Source organism: Camelus bactrianus, chromosome 1 (genome assembly GCF_048773025.1).
Source record: "Camelus bactrianus isolate YW-2024 breed Bactrian camel chromosome 1, ASM4877302v1, whole genome shotgun sequence".
NCBI classification, from domain to species: domain Eukaryota; kingdom Metazoa; phylum Chordata; class Mammalia; order Artiodactyla; family Camelidae; genus Camelus; species Camelus bactrianus.
The window spans coordinates 1,444,460-1,461,184 of record NC_133539.1 but is presented as its reverse complement, the minus strand read 5'-3'; the positions used below and the strand labels follow the sequence as shown (position 1 = coordinate 1,461,184).

The following is a 16,725-nucleotide window of genomic DNA, read 5'->3' as shown; positions in this document are numbered from 1 at the left end:
CCTGGGAGCCCCTGCGTGCACCCTGGTCCCGGAATGTGTCACAGTACCTGCAACCTCCCTCAGAACGTGAGGCCTTACGCCCGGGGTCAGCGTCACACTGAGTTTACACCCAGGACACCATGTCTGCAGTACAGCGGGCCCCGTTAGGGACTACTGCATGAACGGGTGCCCGACGACCAGAGCGCGGCTGACCACGGCCCACTGTGTGTACACACAACACAAGAGCATCTTTAAAAGCCGTAATTACGAAAAGGAAGCTTACGCGTGGAAAAGCGCACACGAGTAACACGAAGGGGAAAGCAGGAAACAGCCTCCGTGCAGCGCTCCCAGAGGACACGCGTGGTACTGGGCAAGGGCTCCCGAGGGCCCGGGCGGCGTTACCTGCCAGCATGCTCACCACCGACAGCAGGATCTTCTCCACGCTCTGCACGGGGCTCCACCGCTCGGCGCTGCTCTCGTAGCCCATGGGGTCGTCGCCGGGGGCATGCAGGATGGAGATGCAGACTCTGCCGTCGGGGTAGACTGCGGGTGGCAGAGCACACCAGGTGAGCCCAGGCCGCCTGGGGACAGGTGCTCGTCCGGCCCACGTGGTCCCAGCAGCCTTGCCGACTCCCGGGGCTCAGCTCGCTCGCTGGCTCTCAGGGCTCTGGGCTGGTCGAAACAGCTCCAGTCACCCAGGATGATTCCACTTCACATGGGTTGTTAAAGTATTATTTCCAAAGGGAATAAATGAAGGTCACCCGGCACTCAGATATTTCATCAAAGTATCTCATATAGTTAGGAATATTCACAGTACTTTTCAGAACTAGTTTCTTAGCTATTCCTAATTCCACTAGGAAATCTCTGAACTGGACTGTATAAAATGTATGTTCCCATGGCAAGGACAAAGGTGACTGGAATTATTTAAATATTGAGAAAAAGACAGGCACCAAGATTTTTCTCGGTGATGTATTCTAGCAGAAAGATGGCCATCTGTGGTCTCTGGAAGTCAGCTGTGCCTCAGTCTATCCAGTCCACCTCCCATCACCACCACTGACAGGTCTGAGTCCAATGCCCAGCGCGGGGTCCCTCCTGCTGGGAGACCGCGAGCATCTCACACGCACTTGGGGAGATTCTCAGGTTAGCATGTGCTCAGCTATCCCGGGAGACTCACCTATAAAACCGCAAGGCCGTTAAGTTACAATATGAAAAATAACAGCCAATTTTAAATAAACACATCTCCTTCACCTGCACCCACGAGCTCAGGATCCTGTGGGCACCCAGGAACGTGAAGAGCCCTGAAGGTCCTCAGCTCCGTGCCTGGCCCCTCGCTCTTCTCTCTCGTGCTTGTCTTCAACACCATGTCACAGGATTGCTCTGAAGGATGTGTTTATCTTTGATACAATCTTATTATTTCTACCTTTAAGTTGCTCACAATCCTCTTCACAGCTGCATTTTATGGTTAATCCCTTGAACTTGCTGACCTCCTCAGTCAGCTCTACTGACTATGCTTTTACACTCGGTATTATGGAAAACGCAAACACACACCAAACCAGACAGCAGAACTCAATGACTACCCGTAAGCACGCATCACTCCACCTCAACACCTGCCGCTCGGCGCCAAACTTCTTGAAAGCATGAACGTTTCTCAGCACCTGCCGTGCACACCGAGTTAACGCTGAGACAAGAAAGAAAACAGTACAAAACGGTCTCTGAGGAGGACGCTAATGACCTACACTGACAACAGCAGCAGTAAACGAGATGCTCCAAAGCGTTCGGGCCACAAGTCCCGCAGGAGAGCGTGTTCCCCAGGCAGGCGACCCTGAACACTTCACGGGGAGGGAGGAGCCCGGCTGGGCTTCAAGCAGGGAGGTGCCGAGCCAGGGGCAGACCAGGGGAGGGTGCGCCAAGACGGTTCATCCGTGAACTGAGAAGTCAAGGGTGCAGAAAATTCTATAAATTCACCCATGGGTTAAACTGGCCTTTAGCGACTTGCCATGTAGAAAAGTACAGGAAAAGGCATCGATTTCAAATAAGTAAGTATTTCATTTCTATAAAATAGTGTATCTTACTTGCTTTTCTTCTCCACAGTCATTAAGATCGTGATTATTAGTGCCAATAATCCTTTGTAAAAGGGAACTTCTTCCCTTTTTATACAGCATACTTCCTTGTTAATTCTCTTACCTACAACCCCATCTACAAAAGGAAGAAACAAAAACCGCTGCCGCTCAGGAATTCCGATACAAACGTAGTAAATTTATTTACAGGCCCTCATATATTCCTGTTTCTAAAAGTCATACATGTTTATCTCAGAGAAGAAGACTTGTAAGTAGAAAGAAAATCATCCCACCATTGGAACAGAACCATTGTTTACATTTTTCGCTACATTTCCAATTACATACATTCACACATGAACTTTCTTCAAAAAGAAAAAAGCCTACCGATCAGTAGCCTTTTAACTTGCTTTTCTCATTCACTCCAGCACGGATACCATCCCTTACCATTAAACGTTATTCTAGGTCACTTACAACATCCGTGTAGTGTCCTAACACGTGGATTAGTACAAGTTGCTTAACTCTCTACTACTGAAAACCTAGGTTGCTTTAAAATTTCTCCCCTTTTAAAAACAACACTGTGACAGAGGCGGGGGCGACCACGCTGGACTCTGACCCACCGGCTCCCTTCTGAGAGCTCCCCAGCCAGGCCAAGTGGTGTCCAGCTTTAGGGTCACGCTTCTCTCATCTACGTTGAGCTGTCCTTCGAGACTGAAATGATGATGTCAGCACCACCATCATTAACCTGCTAAAGTTTGAGGAGCACGCCCAGCGGCCCCTGTCACTGCGCCGCCGTCCACGCGCCCACCCCGCCGCCAGCCTCCCCAAGGGCCCCCGGCGCCGCTCCCGGGCACTTACTGTTGGGGTGGAACATCTCACAGGTAAATCGCATCTTTGGAGGACTTAACGGGTAATCAAGCGGGAAACTGAGGATGGCAGGAAAGACCCCGAACTCAAAGCAGGTGTCCTCCGGGCCCCTAGAAGACACAAGGACACAGGCAGGAGTGCAAGGAAGGCTTTTTTTCAGTATCTACCACATTTTAGGGAGTTAAGGAAATTTCTACTGCTTCACAAATGCACATGAAAAGATTATCCAAATAATAACGACAAATTAGTACTTTCTTCCGAATGGGAAGCAACGTCTCACTGTCCCTCCCAATCTGGTTTAAATCACAAAGACTGACTGCGGGCACAGTTTTTAGGGCAACAAAGGTGAGAGTGGGACAGCAGCACGTCGGAGCAACGGCACCAGAGGATAGAACTCACGCCGGCTCTGTAAGACCTTGGGGATTCCATTTTTCTATCTGGTACAATTACATTTTAGGATAAAGATATAAGTCACAGTACAAGTTAGAGCAAGATTCCGCTGTATTAAATGAATGAGGGGTTAAGAGTCGTTATGTCAAAGGCTATTTTTAATTTTTAAATGCACGTGCGAAGTGATTTTGTAACCTTCCAGAAACAGATAAAGAGCACACGTGAGCTCACTGGTGACACTAGCTGCAAAGGGCCAGGCATGTGCACATGCACTGGGCTGCAAGCTGGGACCTGTGGCCTGGGCGCGGGCCATGTCCTGTGCCGACACAGCCACCTGAGCCCTCACTGTCCCCAGGCACGCACGTGCCTGTCTGCCTGGGTGGACATACTCCTCACATGGAAAATGGCAGAAACGGGCCAAACCGCTTCCAAAGTCCTGTTAAACTGTAAAATTCTATCCTGTAAGTTAACACTGCCTTGACCAGTACACACAGCAGGAAGGCCAGCCCGCCCCGCCTGCCCGCATGTTAACAGAGAGGAACTCCTCCACCCCTTACAAATTCCACTTCTAAATTGAATTCATAAATCTACCTTAGAGTAGTTCTTAAAAATCTTAGACCATCTTTCCAAGGCGAAGTTTTATAAGAAAGGAGAACGGCTGCACGAGTTACAGGCACTGACACGGGGCAAGTACTCGGGGAAGACGCAGCACTCCAGCAGACAGGAGCAGACCCCCACGCTGCCCGTGGGAGTGGAGCGCGCGGCCCCTCCGCCGGCTCCCCTGCTCCGCCAGGCCCCGCACGCATCATGACCCCAGGACAGGGCGACCCGCACGGGCCGAGACCTCCATGACAGGAGCCGCTCAAAGACACAAACCGCAGAGAGGAGGCGTACAAACAGCTCTGCTTTCCCATGGTGACAACCCGGGGGTGGTGACAGCAGCCAGAGGTGGGCCAGGACAGCACGGGGGTGGGGGTGGGGTCAGATAAGAACAAGGCGAGAAGTGTTTGTAAGACATAAGCCTTGACTCTGAAATCTGTCCCTGCTGTTTCTGGGGAGGCCAGGGTGAAAGCACCTCATCTTGGAGGGATGTGGCCCGAGACCGGAAGGGGGAAGCCCTGGGCAGAGGGGAGTGCGGGGCCAACTCGCAGCAAACTGCCCGCCCCCCCCGGTGGACGCCCCAAAGCCTCTCCCTCTGAGGCAGGGTCTGCACAGACCTGGGGGGAAGTCTGTGGTCCCCCCTCACCTGCTCTTCCGGGCAGATGACAAAAGCCGCCCCGTTAGCTCTCCCCGCATCCTTCCGAGGAAGGTGTCAGGGTTAAGTGACGGTCCGGGTCCCTGTCAGTTTGGCAAGAGCTCGAACGGCACGCCCAGGAGCCTGGGCAAATGGAGGCGGTCTGTAAAGCAAGGCTGTTAACACACTGGAGGGCTCGCCAGGGCCCCAGGGCTCCTGGCACAGCTGCTTCAGAACAGAAAGGAATGTCTGGGTTGCGTTTCTGGACTGAGCCAAGAGGTATTTGCTCAATACTTTGATCACAGTTCTTTGTTTCTCATAATAGAGCTTTCTTTAAAATTAAAAAGGAAGAAGCCCACTGGGTCTCCAGTAGCTTTGGAAGCATGATCAAACATTTCCTAAAATGCTCCCGCATCTTAACTGTCAAAGCTGTTTCCACATGCTCTGGTTCGCCGCTGGTTTGACACTGGGGTTCAGAGGGCCAGCTGCCCTGGACTCGCAGCCAGGTGGGCCCCGGTGGGCGGCACACCTGCTGATGCCATGGAAAACGCTGTCGAGAAGATTCCTGAACCAAGACGAGAGTGGTAATTGGTGTTGTTTTTGGACAAGTCGCACTGCCGCGCTCCAGGCCAGCCTCCTTCTCCTCCACCAAAGAAGGCCTCAGCCCGAAATCTTCATAAAGAAAAGGGAAGAGTATCAGAAGAGAGAAGCAAACCCAGCTCCTCCGAGGCCGCAGGTCACTTTCTATCTTAACGGATTAAAGCAACGGCCTGAGTGACTTCAGAGCTCGGAGGTGAGTGTGCTCATCTTCTGAGGTGAGCACCTGAGTGGAGCTCAACCACCACCTGGACTCTGTGCAGAAACAGCGCGTCACACAGCTCACGCTGACGTGCGGGCCTCGGGGGAAGGGGGTGCGGAGGTCACAGCCCTGGTCTCACCCGACCGCCACCCAGCAGCACTCGCCCTCCAGAGGGACAGTGCCCAGCGCAGCGCCGCCACCACGCCGTCACTAACAGTCAGTCATCGCGGAGCCAACAGAAAGTGGAGACACGCTCGCTTAGTCTTCCAACGTTAAACGCGAGAGGAGCCGCGCTGCGCTCCTCACTCCCACCCGCGCTCCGAGATGACGGAGGCGGCAGGCAGGCCGGGCGCCGCGTCTGGGCGAGGGGGGCCGCCTGCCTGGCGGCGCGGTCCAGGGCCGCAGCCTGCGTGTCACTCTGGCTGCGCCAGGTGTGGAGGCAGCTGGTCTGTGCTATTCCCTTCTCCAAGTTGTCCCAGCGTGTGCACAGAACGTCTCAAACACACATGCGACAATGCTTTAACTAATGGGGACGTGAGCGCCCTCACTGGCACTTCAGCTGGAACTGGGTTACTGAGGGGCAGCCACTCTCCAAAGCCACGACCACCTGAAGCACAGAAAAGAAAGGAGCGTGGTTACCCAGACCCCCTTCCCGTCCAGGCCAGGTGCCCCCCCCTCGCACTGCAGCACCCACGCGAGCACCCAGCGGGGCAGCCGTGCGGGGGACAGCGTCAGAGCAGAGGCGCCAGCTCCACCTGCTCCCTCTGCCCGCAGTGCAGCCGCGACTCCTTCCCACGCCCGCCTCCCCACCGCCAGAGGGGTGCACGTCCGCCCCAGCCCTGGGCCGGGCGCCCGGCTTCAGCCCAAGCAGAGGCTGAAGGGGCACCTGCTGCATCTGCCGGAGGCGGCCCCTGCGGCAGCGGGCTGCACAGACACGGCCGGGAAGGGGCTGCCCCCGCCGCAGGAAAGCAGGCCGGGCGTGGGGAGCTGTCACCCAGGCAGTGCCCCCGCAGCCTGTGTCCTGGCACCTGCTGGTCTCAGCGGGGCTACACGTCTACACCCAGCTGGCAGCAGCCCTGCCTCAGCGCCGTGTCTTGGGGAAGGACCCGGGCAGCCGTTTTGCTGCCGTTTCCTCTTCTGTTGCGCACTAAGCGCCCCCAGCAACCCGGACGTAAAGAACCAACGCTGGGAGCTGGGGGAGGGCAGGACAGGCGCCTCTGTCAGGAATCACTGAAGCAACAAACATAGGCTTTCTTCCATGTGATTATTTTCAGGATTTAATCTGCTCAAAAGGAGCTAAGAGTCATCTCCGAATTTTGGCTGCAACAGAAATTTCTGAAAACTTCAAATCAAATACACTTTAACTATATTTAAAGTGCACAAAGTAAGTCCATCAATCATACGAATTTCATAGTGCATTTGGATGGACATAAACTCTGACCTTGCCCAGAATGAGTAGGAGGGTCAGAGAAGACTCAAACACACGAGTATACACAGGAAAGCAGGCGAACCCCTTGCGGGCCGCCCCTCCCGAGTCACCCCGCAGCCACGGCGAGCCCCACTCTTCTCCCAGGCTCGCCTCTGTGGGCATGAATTCACATACTCGCACCCACAAAACTGGGTTATTTTTTAAAAATGTCTCATGGCGCTGCTGGGAGGAATTTTAAAACACCTAAATAAATGGAGAGACATTCCACGTGCACGGACTGGAGCACTCAGGATCGTTAAGGTGCCAGTATTCCTCGGACTGGTCTGAAGACTCAGCGCAACCTCTCTCAAAATCCCAGCTGGCTTCTCCACAGAAACTGACAGCTGCTCCCCAAATTCCAGCAGGAAGGCAAGGGACCTAGAACAGGCAGAGCAATCCTGAAAAGGGAGAACACTACACTCCCAATTTCAGAACTTACGAGCTAGAGCGACGGAGACCGTGTGGTGCTCGTGGGAGGACGGACAGAGCACCGGAGCAGAAGTCAGGCCCGCAGCCAGACCCTCACATTCAGGGTCAACGGATTCTGACAAAGGTGCCAAGGTAACCCAATGCAGCAAGGATCTTCTCTTCAACAAACGGTGCAGGACAACTGGACAGCCACCCACTGAAGGATGAAGTTGGCCCCCTACCCAAAGCCACACCCCCAAATCATCCAAAATGGGCCAAAAACCTAAATGTAAGAGCTATAAATATAAAACTTCTGAAAGAAAACGTACGAGAGAACTTTTGTAACCTTGGGTCATATGACACCAAAAGCATGACCCATACAAGGAAACAACCGTCGCTCTGCACTTCACAGGAATTAAAATGCCTCAGCTTCAAAGCGCCCTGTCAGGAGACGGACAGGAGAGCTGCAGCCCGGGGGAAAACATCTAAATCCCATATTGCCTGACAAAGGACTTGTATCTAAAATACATAAAGACCTTGAGGACTGAATAAGAAGACAACCCAGTTTAAAAATGGGCAAAAGTTCTTAAATTCACCAAAGAAGACATGAGAATGGCCAAGAAGCCCAGGAAAGGGCGCTCCGCACCACCGGGCACTGAAACGCGGAACAAGTCCACACGGAGACCCCCACGCCCACTAGGACACCCGTCAGCACCCAGCACCCAGCAGGGCGGGGAGGTGCAGGGAGGTGCAGGCAGGAACTCCACGGCGCGGTGGGAGCCTACAACGGTGAGCTCTTCTGGAAAACAGCCCGGCAGTTCCTAAACGTTAACATGAACTGACTGCTGGGGCAGCGCCGCTGCTGTGGGCCCAGCTGGGAGGAAGGGCTGGGCGTCTCCGACCCGCATGTGAGTGTGGCAGCAGCCGAGGGCCCGTCTGCAGTGAACGCGACTCGGCTGTGACAGGAAGGAGCTGCTGACGCCGGCATCTCCGAGAAAAAGGGACTAGACAGCGATGACTCCACTTGCAGGAAAGGTCCAGAAAAGGTAAATTGATCGAGTCAGCAGGTAAGAGGTGGACAGCCGAGGGCGGGGAGGGGGACTGAGCGCAAACAGGCATGAGGACCTTTTGGAAATAAATGCTCTAAAGCTGAATTACTGATCATACACTTAATACAGGTACAACTTACGATGTGTAAGTCACATCTCAGTAAAGCTGTTAAATGTATCTGGCCACCTCAGGGTGTCCTGGCCCCGACACTGCTGCCACCTCGGGCGTCCTGGTGTCACAGGGCACTCAGTGCCCACCCGGCCGGTGCCTGCAGAAGCGCGCCCCCTGCGTGACCACCACCACCACCTCCAGGCACAGCCTGACGTCCCACGGGGCGAGGCCACCCGTAGTGACAACACTGGTCCAGACCTGCTGCCCACCGTCTGCTGCAGCCTTGCTGAACACGGGGGGGGGGGGGGGGGCGTCCATGAAGTCAGTGCATGGACTCTGCCGGAACGGCTGCAGTGAGGCCGGCATCCTGCCAACTGGATGTCCATGACTGTATCAGACAAGGATGCTTCTGGGGTTTTTTTTTATTACTATAGTGAATGTTGAAATGAACCTCCTCACACAGAGGTCTTTGTGACACTTCTGATGAAGAAATTCCCATGGTGGGAACTATTGGGTCAGAGAACATACAGCACAAATTATAAACATCTATTTTAGTATCTCAGGTTTATTTTGGCAGGCACAATGCTGAGAGGAGACAGTCTTCTGTAAACCAGAGGCCTGATCTAAAGGGCGGTGACCGTGACTTCTGCACCCAGCGCGGGCCAAGCACACACAGTCCAGGTGAAGCGAGAGCCGGGAGCCCTGGCACCCGCAGGTGTGAACTGGCTTCACCCAGGCGCTGGCGGTAACGCGGGGGTGCGGTCAGCCAAGGGTCCCGGCCGTTCAGGAAGGGGAGGAGCCTTCTCATTTCACCACAGCCTCTGGGCCCTGATCTGGAGATGGGAAGGCAGCCTGGCCATGGAGCAGGCAGGGAGGTCCCCACGCCAGCCGCTGTATGAAGGCCGGGGCGGGACAGAGGCGGGCGGCGAGACTCCAAGGGACTTCACATCTTTTCGAGCCACTGAGGCTGAACTGCCGTCCTGCCACCACAGGCTCTTCCTGCCTGACAGAGGCACGTCCACCTCCAACACCACGGCCAAGGCCCACAGGTGACGCGGGCCAGACACCCCAGAGCTGGGAGAGGTGAAGTCAAGGGTCTAAGACCACGTTGAACCTCTGTTCTGACCCAAATGAGTGAAAGTCAGAGGCAGAGTTCAGGAGGCCTGCCCATCGGGGGGGCTGGAAGGCCCGGCCCTCTTCTGCTGGGTCACACGCTCAGACTTCACTGTGAGCACGGCTGAGAGTCACTCAGGTTTATTTCCAACTTTTAATCAGAGAACAGGCTGTGGGGCATCACTACTGTTAGTTAGTTTGCTGTGTTCCCCACCCCAGTCCCTTAATCTTCTTCTTCCAGGGTAGAGATCTGGGGTCACCCAGGACACGCCTGCATCCCCTAACATAACAGGCACTCTGTATTTGTCTCTTGAGCACCTGAAAAGATGTTTCCTCACTGCACAGCTGAGAGGATGGAGGCCCCGAGGTAAGCACGCCTTCAGAGGCCGACCGCACCAGGCTCCCAGAGGTGGAGGCCGGCATGGCTTTTAGGGACACGAGGGTCTGGAAGAAACCCTGGAAACGATCAAAGAATAAAGAGAGAAAAGAACACCCATCACTATGGAGTGGGACTCAGCCAGCTGTCTGCCAAACAGCAGGGGGAGCGAACCAGCAGGAGGACAGTTAATTCCTTAATGGGTGTTTGAGCACATCTGTGAACGGCCTCCTGTTTTGACAGGGTCTGGAACAGGACCAAAGACCACAAACTCACCAGATCTTGAAGCAGGGGAATTCCACACTAATGCAGAAAGCCTTATTCAACATAAAAGTGGTCTACCTAAAAATAGTCCTAATTGCTTTTTAAGACAGGTTTTCAAAATATTGGCTTAATTTTATGCTCTTTATCTATAATTAGTAATTTTACCCTAACAGATTCTTAACAACAGACACTTAAAAAACCATCCTGTAAGGCTCAAGCGTCCCTGTAAGGCCTTCTAAAGAAGTCTACGTGGACGTGCTCAGGCACCACTTCCAAAGACGGAAGAACTGTCAGGTGACTGTGCACTCTGCACCCACAGAGGCCCCCTGACAATCTGTGCACCCACGCCAGGCTTGCTGCCCTGGTGGTGTGCCTACATGTCTGCACGAACACAGAAAGAATGAATATGACGTCATAAAGGAAAAGAACAGGTTACAAATCAAGTTCATATGATATGATCTCCTGTTTCTCTAAAAATAAAGCTGCAGCTGGGCCGAGTGCACAACGCCCTGTTCCATGAAAAGAAGGACACTGCTGACCAGGAGACTCACCGTCCAACTCGTAACTGCTTTCGGGGAGTGAAGACACAATACCATGTTAGACCCACACACAGACTGCGAAGTCATCCTCCTGCCAGAAATATTTAAACCCGAAGGAAAGACAGGCATCTCAGGCCCAAGCAATCAGGGCATTACAGATCACCAGGAAGCATTAGTCTCGATGCCCTTTCTCCAGACTGCATTTATTGATGATTTTTTAAATAATTTGCTTTTCAAAAAATTTCATTTTCACATCAACTTCCATGTATTAATCTAACCCACAGACAACATTCAGCAGCAATTTGTTTCTCAGACTAAATGTGATGTAAGCAGCGGGCAAACTAAGAAAGTCTGACGATGTCAACATTACCGCCTCAAACCAGAGTTCATGCTCGCTCCAGCAAAGTCACACTCCCTCCAGGCTCCCCCAGGGCACCATCAGTGAAATCCAACCTGAAACCTTCCTACCTAATTAAAGGATCTCATTTTACTAGTGAGAATACCGAAACTGAGGATAACCCCAACTTCTAAATTACACCTGCCCACATTTTGTTACAAATTCAGTGAGTCTAAAAATGGCCAAGGACTGCACATCTGAAGTAGAAGAGACACAAAGGGCCTGGGTCATGGGCCAAAGAACACGCTGGAATCTGGGGTCAACTGGGCTCTTTTCAAGCAACATCATCATGAGGGAAATACCGTGAAATCCAGTCCAGATCTTTCTAGAATGGGGACAGGAACCACATTGCTCACCTTTGAACTAAGCCACGTCTCGAGTCAGGGACAAGGGAAGGCCAGACAAGGCAGAGGGGAAAAGGAGCAGCAGCAGAGGAGGAGTAGAACATGGGGGTGTGGGAGGAGGAAGTGTGGGGAGGAGGAAGTGGGGGGCAGAGGGGGAGGAGCGGGAGAGGAAGGTGAGGAGGAAGCCAGGCGCACAGTGGGCAGGGCCCAGGCGGCACCCGCATGCTAAGGCCCCCTGCCCACGGTCAGAGCCCCAGGCTCACAGGACTTCTTGCAGCCAAAGCCCACTCGGAGGCTAGCCCAGCACAGCCAGCCACACGACATCCAGACTTTATTATCCTGAAACCACAAATACAAATACTCACACTCGCCCTTTTCACGGCTCCAAGGAAACACTCTCACTGCTCTGGATGGATGTCTGTGCTGCTTTCTGCTCTCAGATCAGCAGATGAGAGAAAGCCTCAACCTAAGAGCACACCTGGCCTCTTGCCGGTGGACACTTTTGCGCTGGAGGTGTCTCACAGGCCTAGTTTCCAGTCAAGGCTTAAAACCGAACAGCACATGGGATGAACTTACATGATCAGTGCCTCCCACTCAAAAAAGTTCTCTTCGTTCATGGGGCCTGCAGGGAAAGAAGGAATTCCACATTTTAACTTTGAGGGCAACTTTGGCAACCAGAAGCAAATTATAAAGAGGTTAATTCCACACCAAACTTACCTGCCACAATTCCTTCCGGAGGGTTCAAGGTTAATTCTACAAAATTAAAAGTAAAACCATTATGAAAAAGAATGATTATGTTGCATTTTAACTAAAAAGTGTAAAGCATACCGAAGACTATAAATTATATGGTACACGTGTTAACAGATGAAAATGCTGCTTGTCCCAAGTGAATGTCTGCTCCAGTTACATTTCTGATCAAGACTCTGTAAGCAGTCCTTCATACCAGCAGAGCAGTTTTAGAACTGTAAACACTTACAAATGAAGAAACATACAAGAGGGTCAACTGTCTTTCCAAAATATTCCCTCTGGATATTTTGATTAAAGCTCACAAATCAATCACAATATATTATTTCCTAACTGAAATGGACTTTCTGTCATTGCGAAAGTTGGAACAAACCTTTCTGAAGGTGATAAACTAGAGCTGTGAATAGCACTGAGGTTTCAAAAGCCTGGTATCCTCAAGTTCATCAAGTGGTCTATAGGCTGCCGGTCGACCTCCGACTCCACGCTACAAAACCTGTGGGCCCCCAGGCATGAGGCCCCACAGGGTATCAGACCAACACTGGGAGCAGAAACAGGAGAAAACCAGTCGGCAGCAGCGTCTCTTGGCAATTTAAGAAGGTGAGAAGTTGCTCAAAGCCTGGAGGCCCAGCTCTGCCACCTGGGAGCTGCTGCTGAGGAATGTGACTCCCACCCTCGGCCTCCTCACTGTGCCCACAGGAGGCCCCAGGGTGAAGCCACGCCTGTGGACGGACTGGAAAGTGGATGACGGGAGATGGAAGGGGACGCGGGCGAGACGGGCAGCCACGCAGGACCACGGGGCCAGACGGCCAGTGCCTCCCGTCTGGGCCGAGTGCCACGCTGGGATGCTACTAGAATAGTGAGAAGCATACAAACAGGAGAGCGACAAAACCAGACAGACATACCATTAACAGTCCCTGCCAAACAAACACAAGCCGTAAGGACTGGAACAGAGGAAACAGAGCCGTCACTGTCCTCAGATGCTGTGCGTACCGACACGGAGAGTCCAGAAGAATCTAGAGGTAAATTATGAGAAAAAGTCTGCGAAGCTGCTGAATACGGGGTCAGTAAACAGAACTGAGTTGTATTTCTACACACAGCAAGTGAGAAGAGGAAACCTAGGGAAGACAACCATTACAATGGGTAATGTGTAGAAACAAGTGCTTCACAGATGTACAAGACCCATTACAGAACAGAAATTATTAACACGTAGTATTAAAAGACCTTAATAAGTGGAGATTTTATCACACAGATTAAAGAACTCAGTATTACAAAGTTACCCATCCTCCTCACACTGAAATCTATGCATCAAGTGCAACCTCAGCCAAAATCCCAGCAGGTTTTCCTGGAATTTTACAAGGTAATTAATCCTAAAACATCTGTGAAAATGCAAACGGCCAAGAACAGCTCTGACATTCTTCAAAAGGAGTAAATGGGAGAACTGCACCCACGGGCCATCAAGGCTTCCGACAAAGCTACAGCCAGCCAGGCGACGGCACTGCACACGGCAGACCAGGGGAGAGAAGGGAGCGCGCCCGGAGCGGGCCGTCAGCCCACGAGGAGGGCAGCAGCACCCAGAACGGAGGAGAAGAGCCGCCTGCCCACAGACGACGCTAATCTTTAAGAACAAAATATAAAGCCTTTTCCCTGCACACAAAAACCAAAGCGCGTGAGAAAACAGGGAGAAGGGGCAGGCGACATAACAGAAAACACACATACAGGTCTCTGCCCCAGGTCCCACAGAGCTCCTAAATCCCTCGTAAATTCACAAGGGCAAGCGCAGTAGGAGGGTCTCTGTCCTAATGAGGTGGCTCCGGGTGGGCTCGGGGCAGAAGTGGGGGGCGGGTAAGACCAGGCCACAGTTCGGGTTCAGCCTCACCCCCAGCCCCCAAGGTAGTGAGGGGCCTGAAACTGGGGTTAACGATGGATCACGCCTACAAAGGAAGCCTCCATAACATCCCAACAGCATAAGGATCGGGGAGCTTGGGGGCTGGTGAGCACGTGGAGGGGCTGGGAGGGCAGCGCCCCAGAGCAAGGAAGCTCGGCGCCTTTCCCCACACCCGCCCCCCCCCCACCTCTTCCATCTGGCTGTTCCTAAGTCAGCTCCTTTATAACAAACTGGTAACCCAGTAAATAAAGGATCTCTGAGTGCTGGGAGCTGCTCTGGCAAATTAACAGAACCCGAGGAGGGGCTGTGGGGACCTCCAATTTACAGCCCATCAGTCAAAAGCACAGGTGACAACCTGGACTTGCAGTGGGCACCTCAAGGCTGGGTGCGGGGGGAGTCTTGTGGGACTGAGCCCTCAACCCGTGATTTCCAGGTAGGTCATTAAATTGTAGGACACCCAGCTGGTGTCAAAGAACTGCTTGGTGTGGGGACAAAGCCCACATGCCTGGTGGCAGAAGTGCTGTGAGTGGGGGAGTAAAGGAGAAACACAGGAGAAGTGAGGTGTTCTAATCCCGGCAGAAGAACGAGCAGACCCACCAGCAGAGAAGACACGGTGGCAAATGAGCACATGAAAAGGTGCTCAGCACCGTGAGTTGTCCGGAAATGGAAGCCACAGCCACCGAAAGGCGTGGCTGTGCATCTTATGGGTAAAATGTCTGCACTAGCCAGCACAGAAGAGCTAACATTAAAAAGACCGATAGTATCGAGAGTTGCTAAGTTAACAACTGGATCTCTCAGGCACCACGGGAGATGCAAACGGTCTCGCTCCCCTTTGGTAAACAGTTTGACCACTTCTAATGGAAACAGTTTAAACATACACTTACCCTGAGACCCAGCAATTCCACTGGTGAACATCAACCCAAGCGAAATGAAGCCCGGACAGGAGAAGACGCCTGTGACACATACAGCCGGCAAAGGGCCGTCTCAGCTCCTGAAGGAGGCCTCCCAGATCACTAAGAACAGACAGCCCAGAAGAAAGCCAAGCACAAGGCCTCAACAGGCCCTTCACACACACAAAGGACATCTAAGTGGCCAGTAAACATACGACACGGTGTTCAACCTCATTAATCATGGGGAAATGCAAACTACAACCACAGTCAGAGCTCCACCCCCGCCAGGATAACCCAGTAATCAGAGCTGAGAAGGTGACTGCAAGGAGTGTCCACACAGATGAGGAGCCACAGAAACAGAGGGGGAGGAGGGTAAACTGCACAACCACTTTAGAAATGAGGTTGCTCTTGTCTACTACAACCCAGAAACTCCCCGCCGGAGCACAAACTCATAGAAACATGTGCACACGTGCACCAAGAGATATGTCTAAGAATTTTTTTTTTAATGCTGATGTCATGACTTAGAAGACTAGCTTCATCACACCAGTCAGAATGGCCGTCATTCAAACATCCACAAATGACAAATGCTGGAGAGGCTGTGGAGAAAGGGGAACCCTCCTACACTGCTGCTGGGAATGCAGTTTGGTGCAGCCACTGTGGAAAACAGTGTGGAGATTCCTCAAAAGACTAGGAATAGACTTACCATATGACCCAGGAATCCCACTCCTGGGCTTGTATCCAGAAGGAACCCTACTTCAGGATGACACCTGCACCCCAGTGTTCATAGCAGGACTATTTACAATAGCCAAAACATGGAAACAGCCTAAATGTCCATCAACAGGTGACTGGATAAAGAAGAGGTGGTATATTTATACAAGGGAATACTACTCAGCCATAAAAACCGACAACATAATGCCATTAGCAGCATCATGCATGCTCCTGGAGACTGTCATTCTAAGTGAAGTAAGCCAGAAAGAGAAAGAAAAGTACCATATGAGATCGCTCATATGTGGAATCTAAAAAACAAAAACAAACACAAACAAACAAACAAAAACAAAGCGTAAATACAGGACAGAAATAGACTCACAGACAGAGAATACAGACTTGTGGTTGCCAGGGGGGTGGAGGGTGGGAAGGGATAGACTGGGATTTCAAAATTGTAGAATAGACTACACTGTATAGCACAGGGAAATATACACAAAATGTTATGGTAACTCACAGAGAAAAAAATGTGACAATGAGTGTGTATGTGTCCATGAATGACTGAAAAATTGTGCTGAACACTGGAATTTGACACAACATTGTAAAATGATTATAAATCAATAAAAAATGTTAAAAAAAAAAAAAAGAAGACTAGCTTCAGAGTCTCGGTAGCAATCAACATGCTTTTGTGCAGATAAACTTACAACAAATTATAACGATCCTCATATGAACCAACCTCCGGAAAAATATGGGGAAACAGCAGGTAAAATGTCACTGGATGTGATTAAGGAGCTTTACGCTGTAACGCTGGGCACTCTCCCAAGAGAGACTGAGAACGGACTGTGACCAAGGACAGCAGCCTAAGCAGGAGCAAGGAGAAGCCACCACTGATGAGGGGTCTCAGGGAGTCTAAACCTTACAGGACAAAGGACAGTTTAAATATCCCCCCACCGTCATGAAACACTGTTCCAACTGGTGGTTTAAAAGTCTGCCGTGTGTCTCTGTCTTGCTATATAATGTTATGTGCTGAAAAGTGCACAGTTACAGTTCTAATCACAGAGTCACTCAGCTCCAGGGTGCTGTCTTCCCCTTCCATGTGCTTCTTGGTGGT

At 52.0% G+C, this 16,725-nt stretch overlaps 1 protein-coding gene across 9 annotated transcripts in view; it reads right to left on the bottom strand.

Moving 5' to 3' along the window:
• The window catches only part of UBE2G2 (ubiquitin conjugating enzyme E2 G2), a 28,164-nt gene that overhangs the window by 3,866 nt on the left and 7,573 nt on the right, over nucleotides 1-16,725 (bottom strand). For 2 of the 9 annotated variants that reach the window (XM_074378684.1, XM_074378769.1), the window contains exons 2-7: nucleotides 13,040-13,150; nucleotides 12,111-12,146; nucleotides 11,970-12,015; nucleotides 2,892-3,010; nucleotides 2,052-2,175; nucleotides 398-522 (exon numbers count right to left, since the gene is read on the bottom strand). In XM_074378684.1, coding sequence (XP_074234785.1) covers nucleotides 398-522; nucleotides 2,052-2,175; nucleotides 2,892-3,010; nucleotides 11,970-12,015; nucleotides 12,111-12,146; nucleotides 13,040-13,150 — 561 coding nt within the window. Of the gene's footprint in view, nucleotides 1-381; nucleotides 523-2,051; nucleotides 2,176-2,891; nucleotides 3,011-4,536; nucleotides 5,931-11,969; nucleotides 12,016-12,110; nucleotides 12,147-13,039; nucleotides 13,151-16,725 lie in introns of those variants that run through there. The other 7 variants (XM_074378790.1, XM_074378642.1, XM_074341158.1 and 4 more) reach the window with 6 other exon arrangements.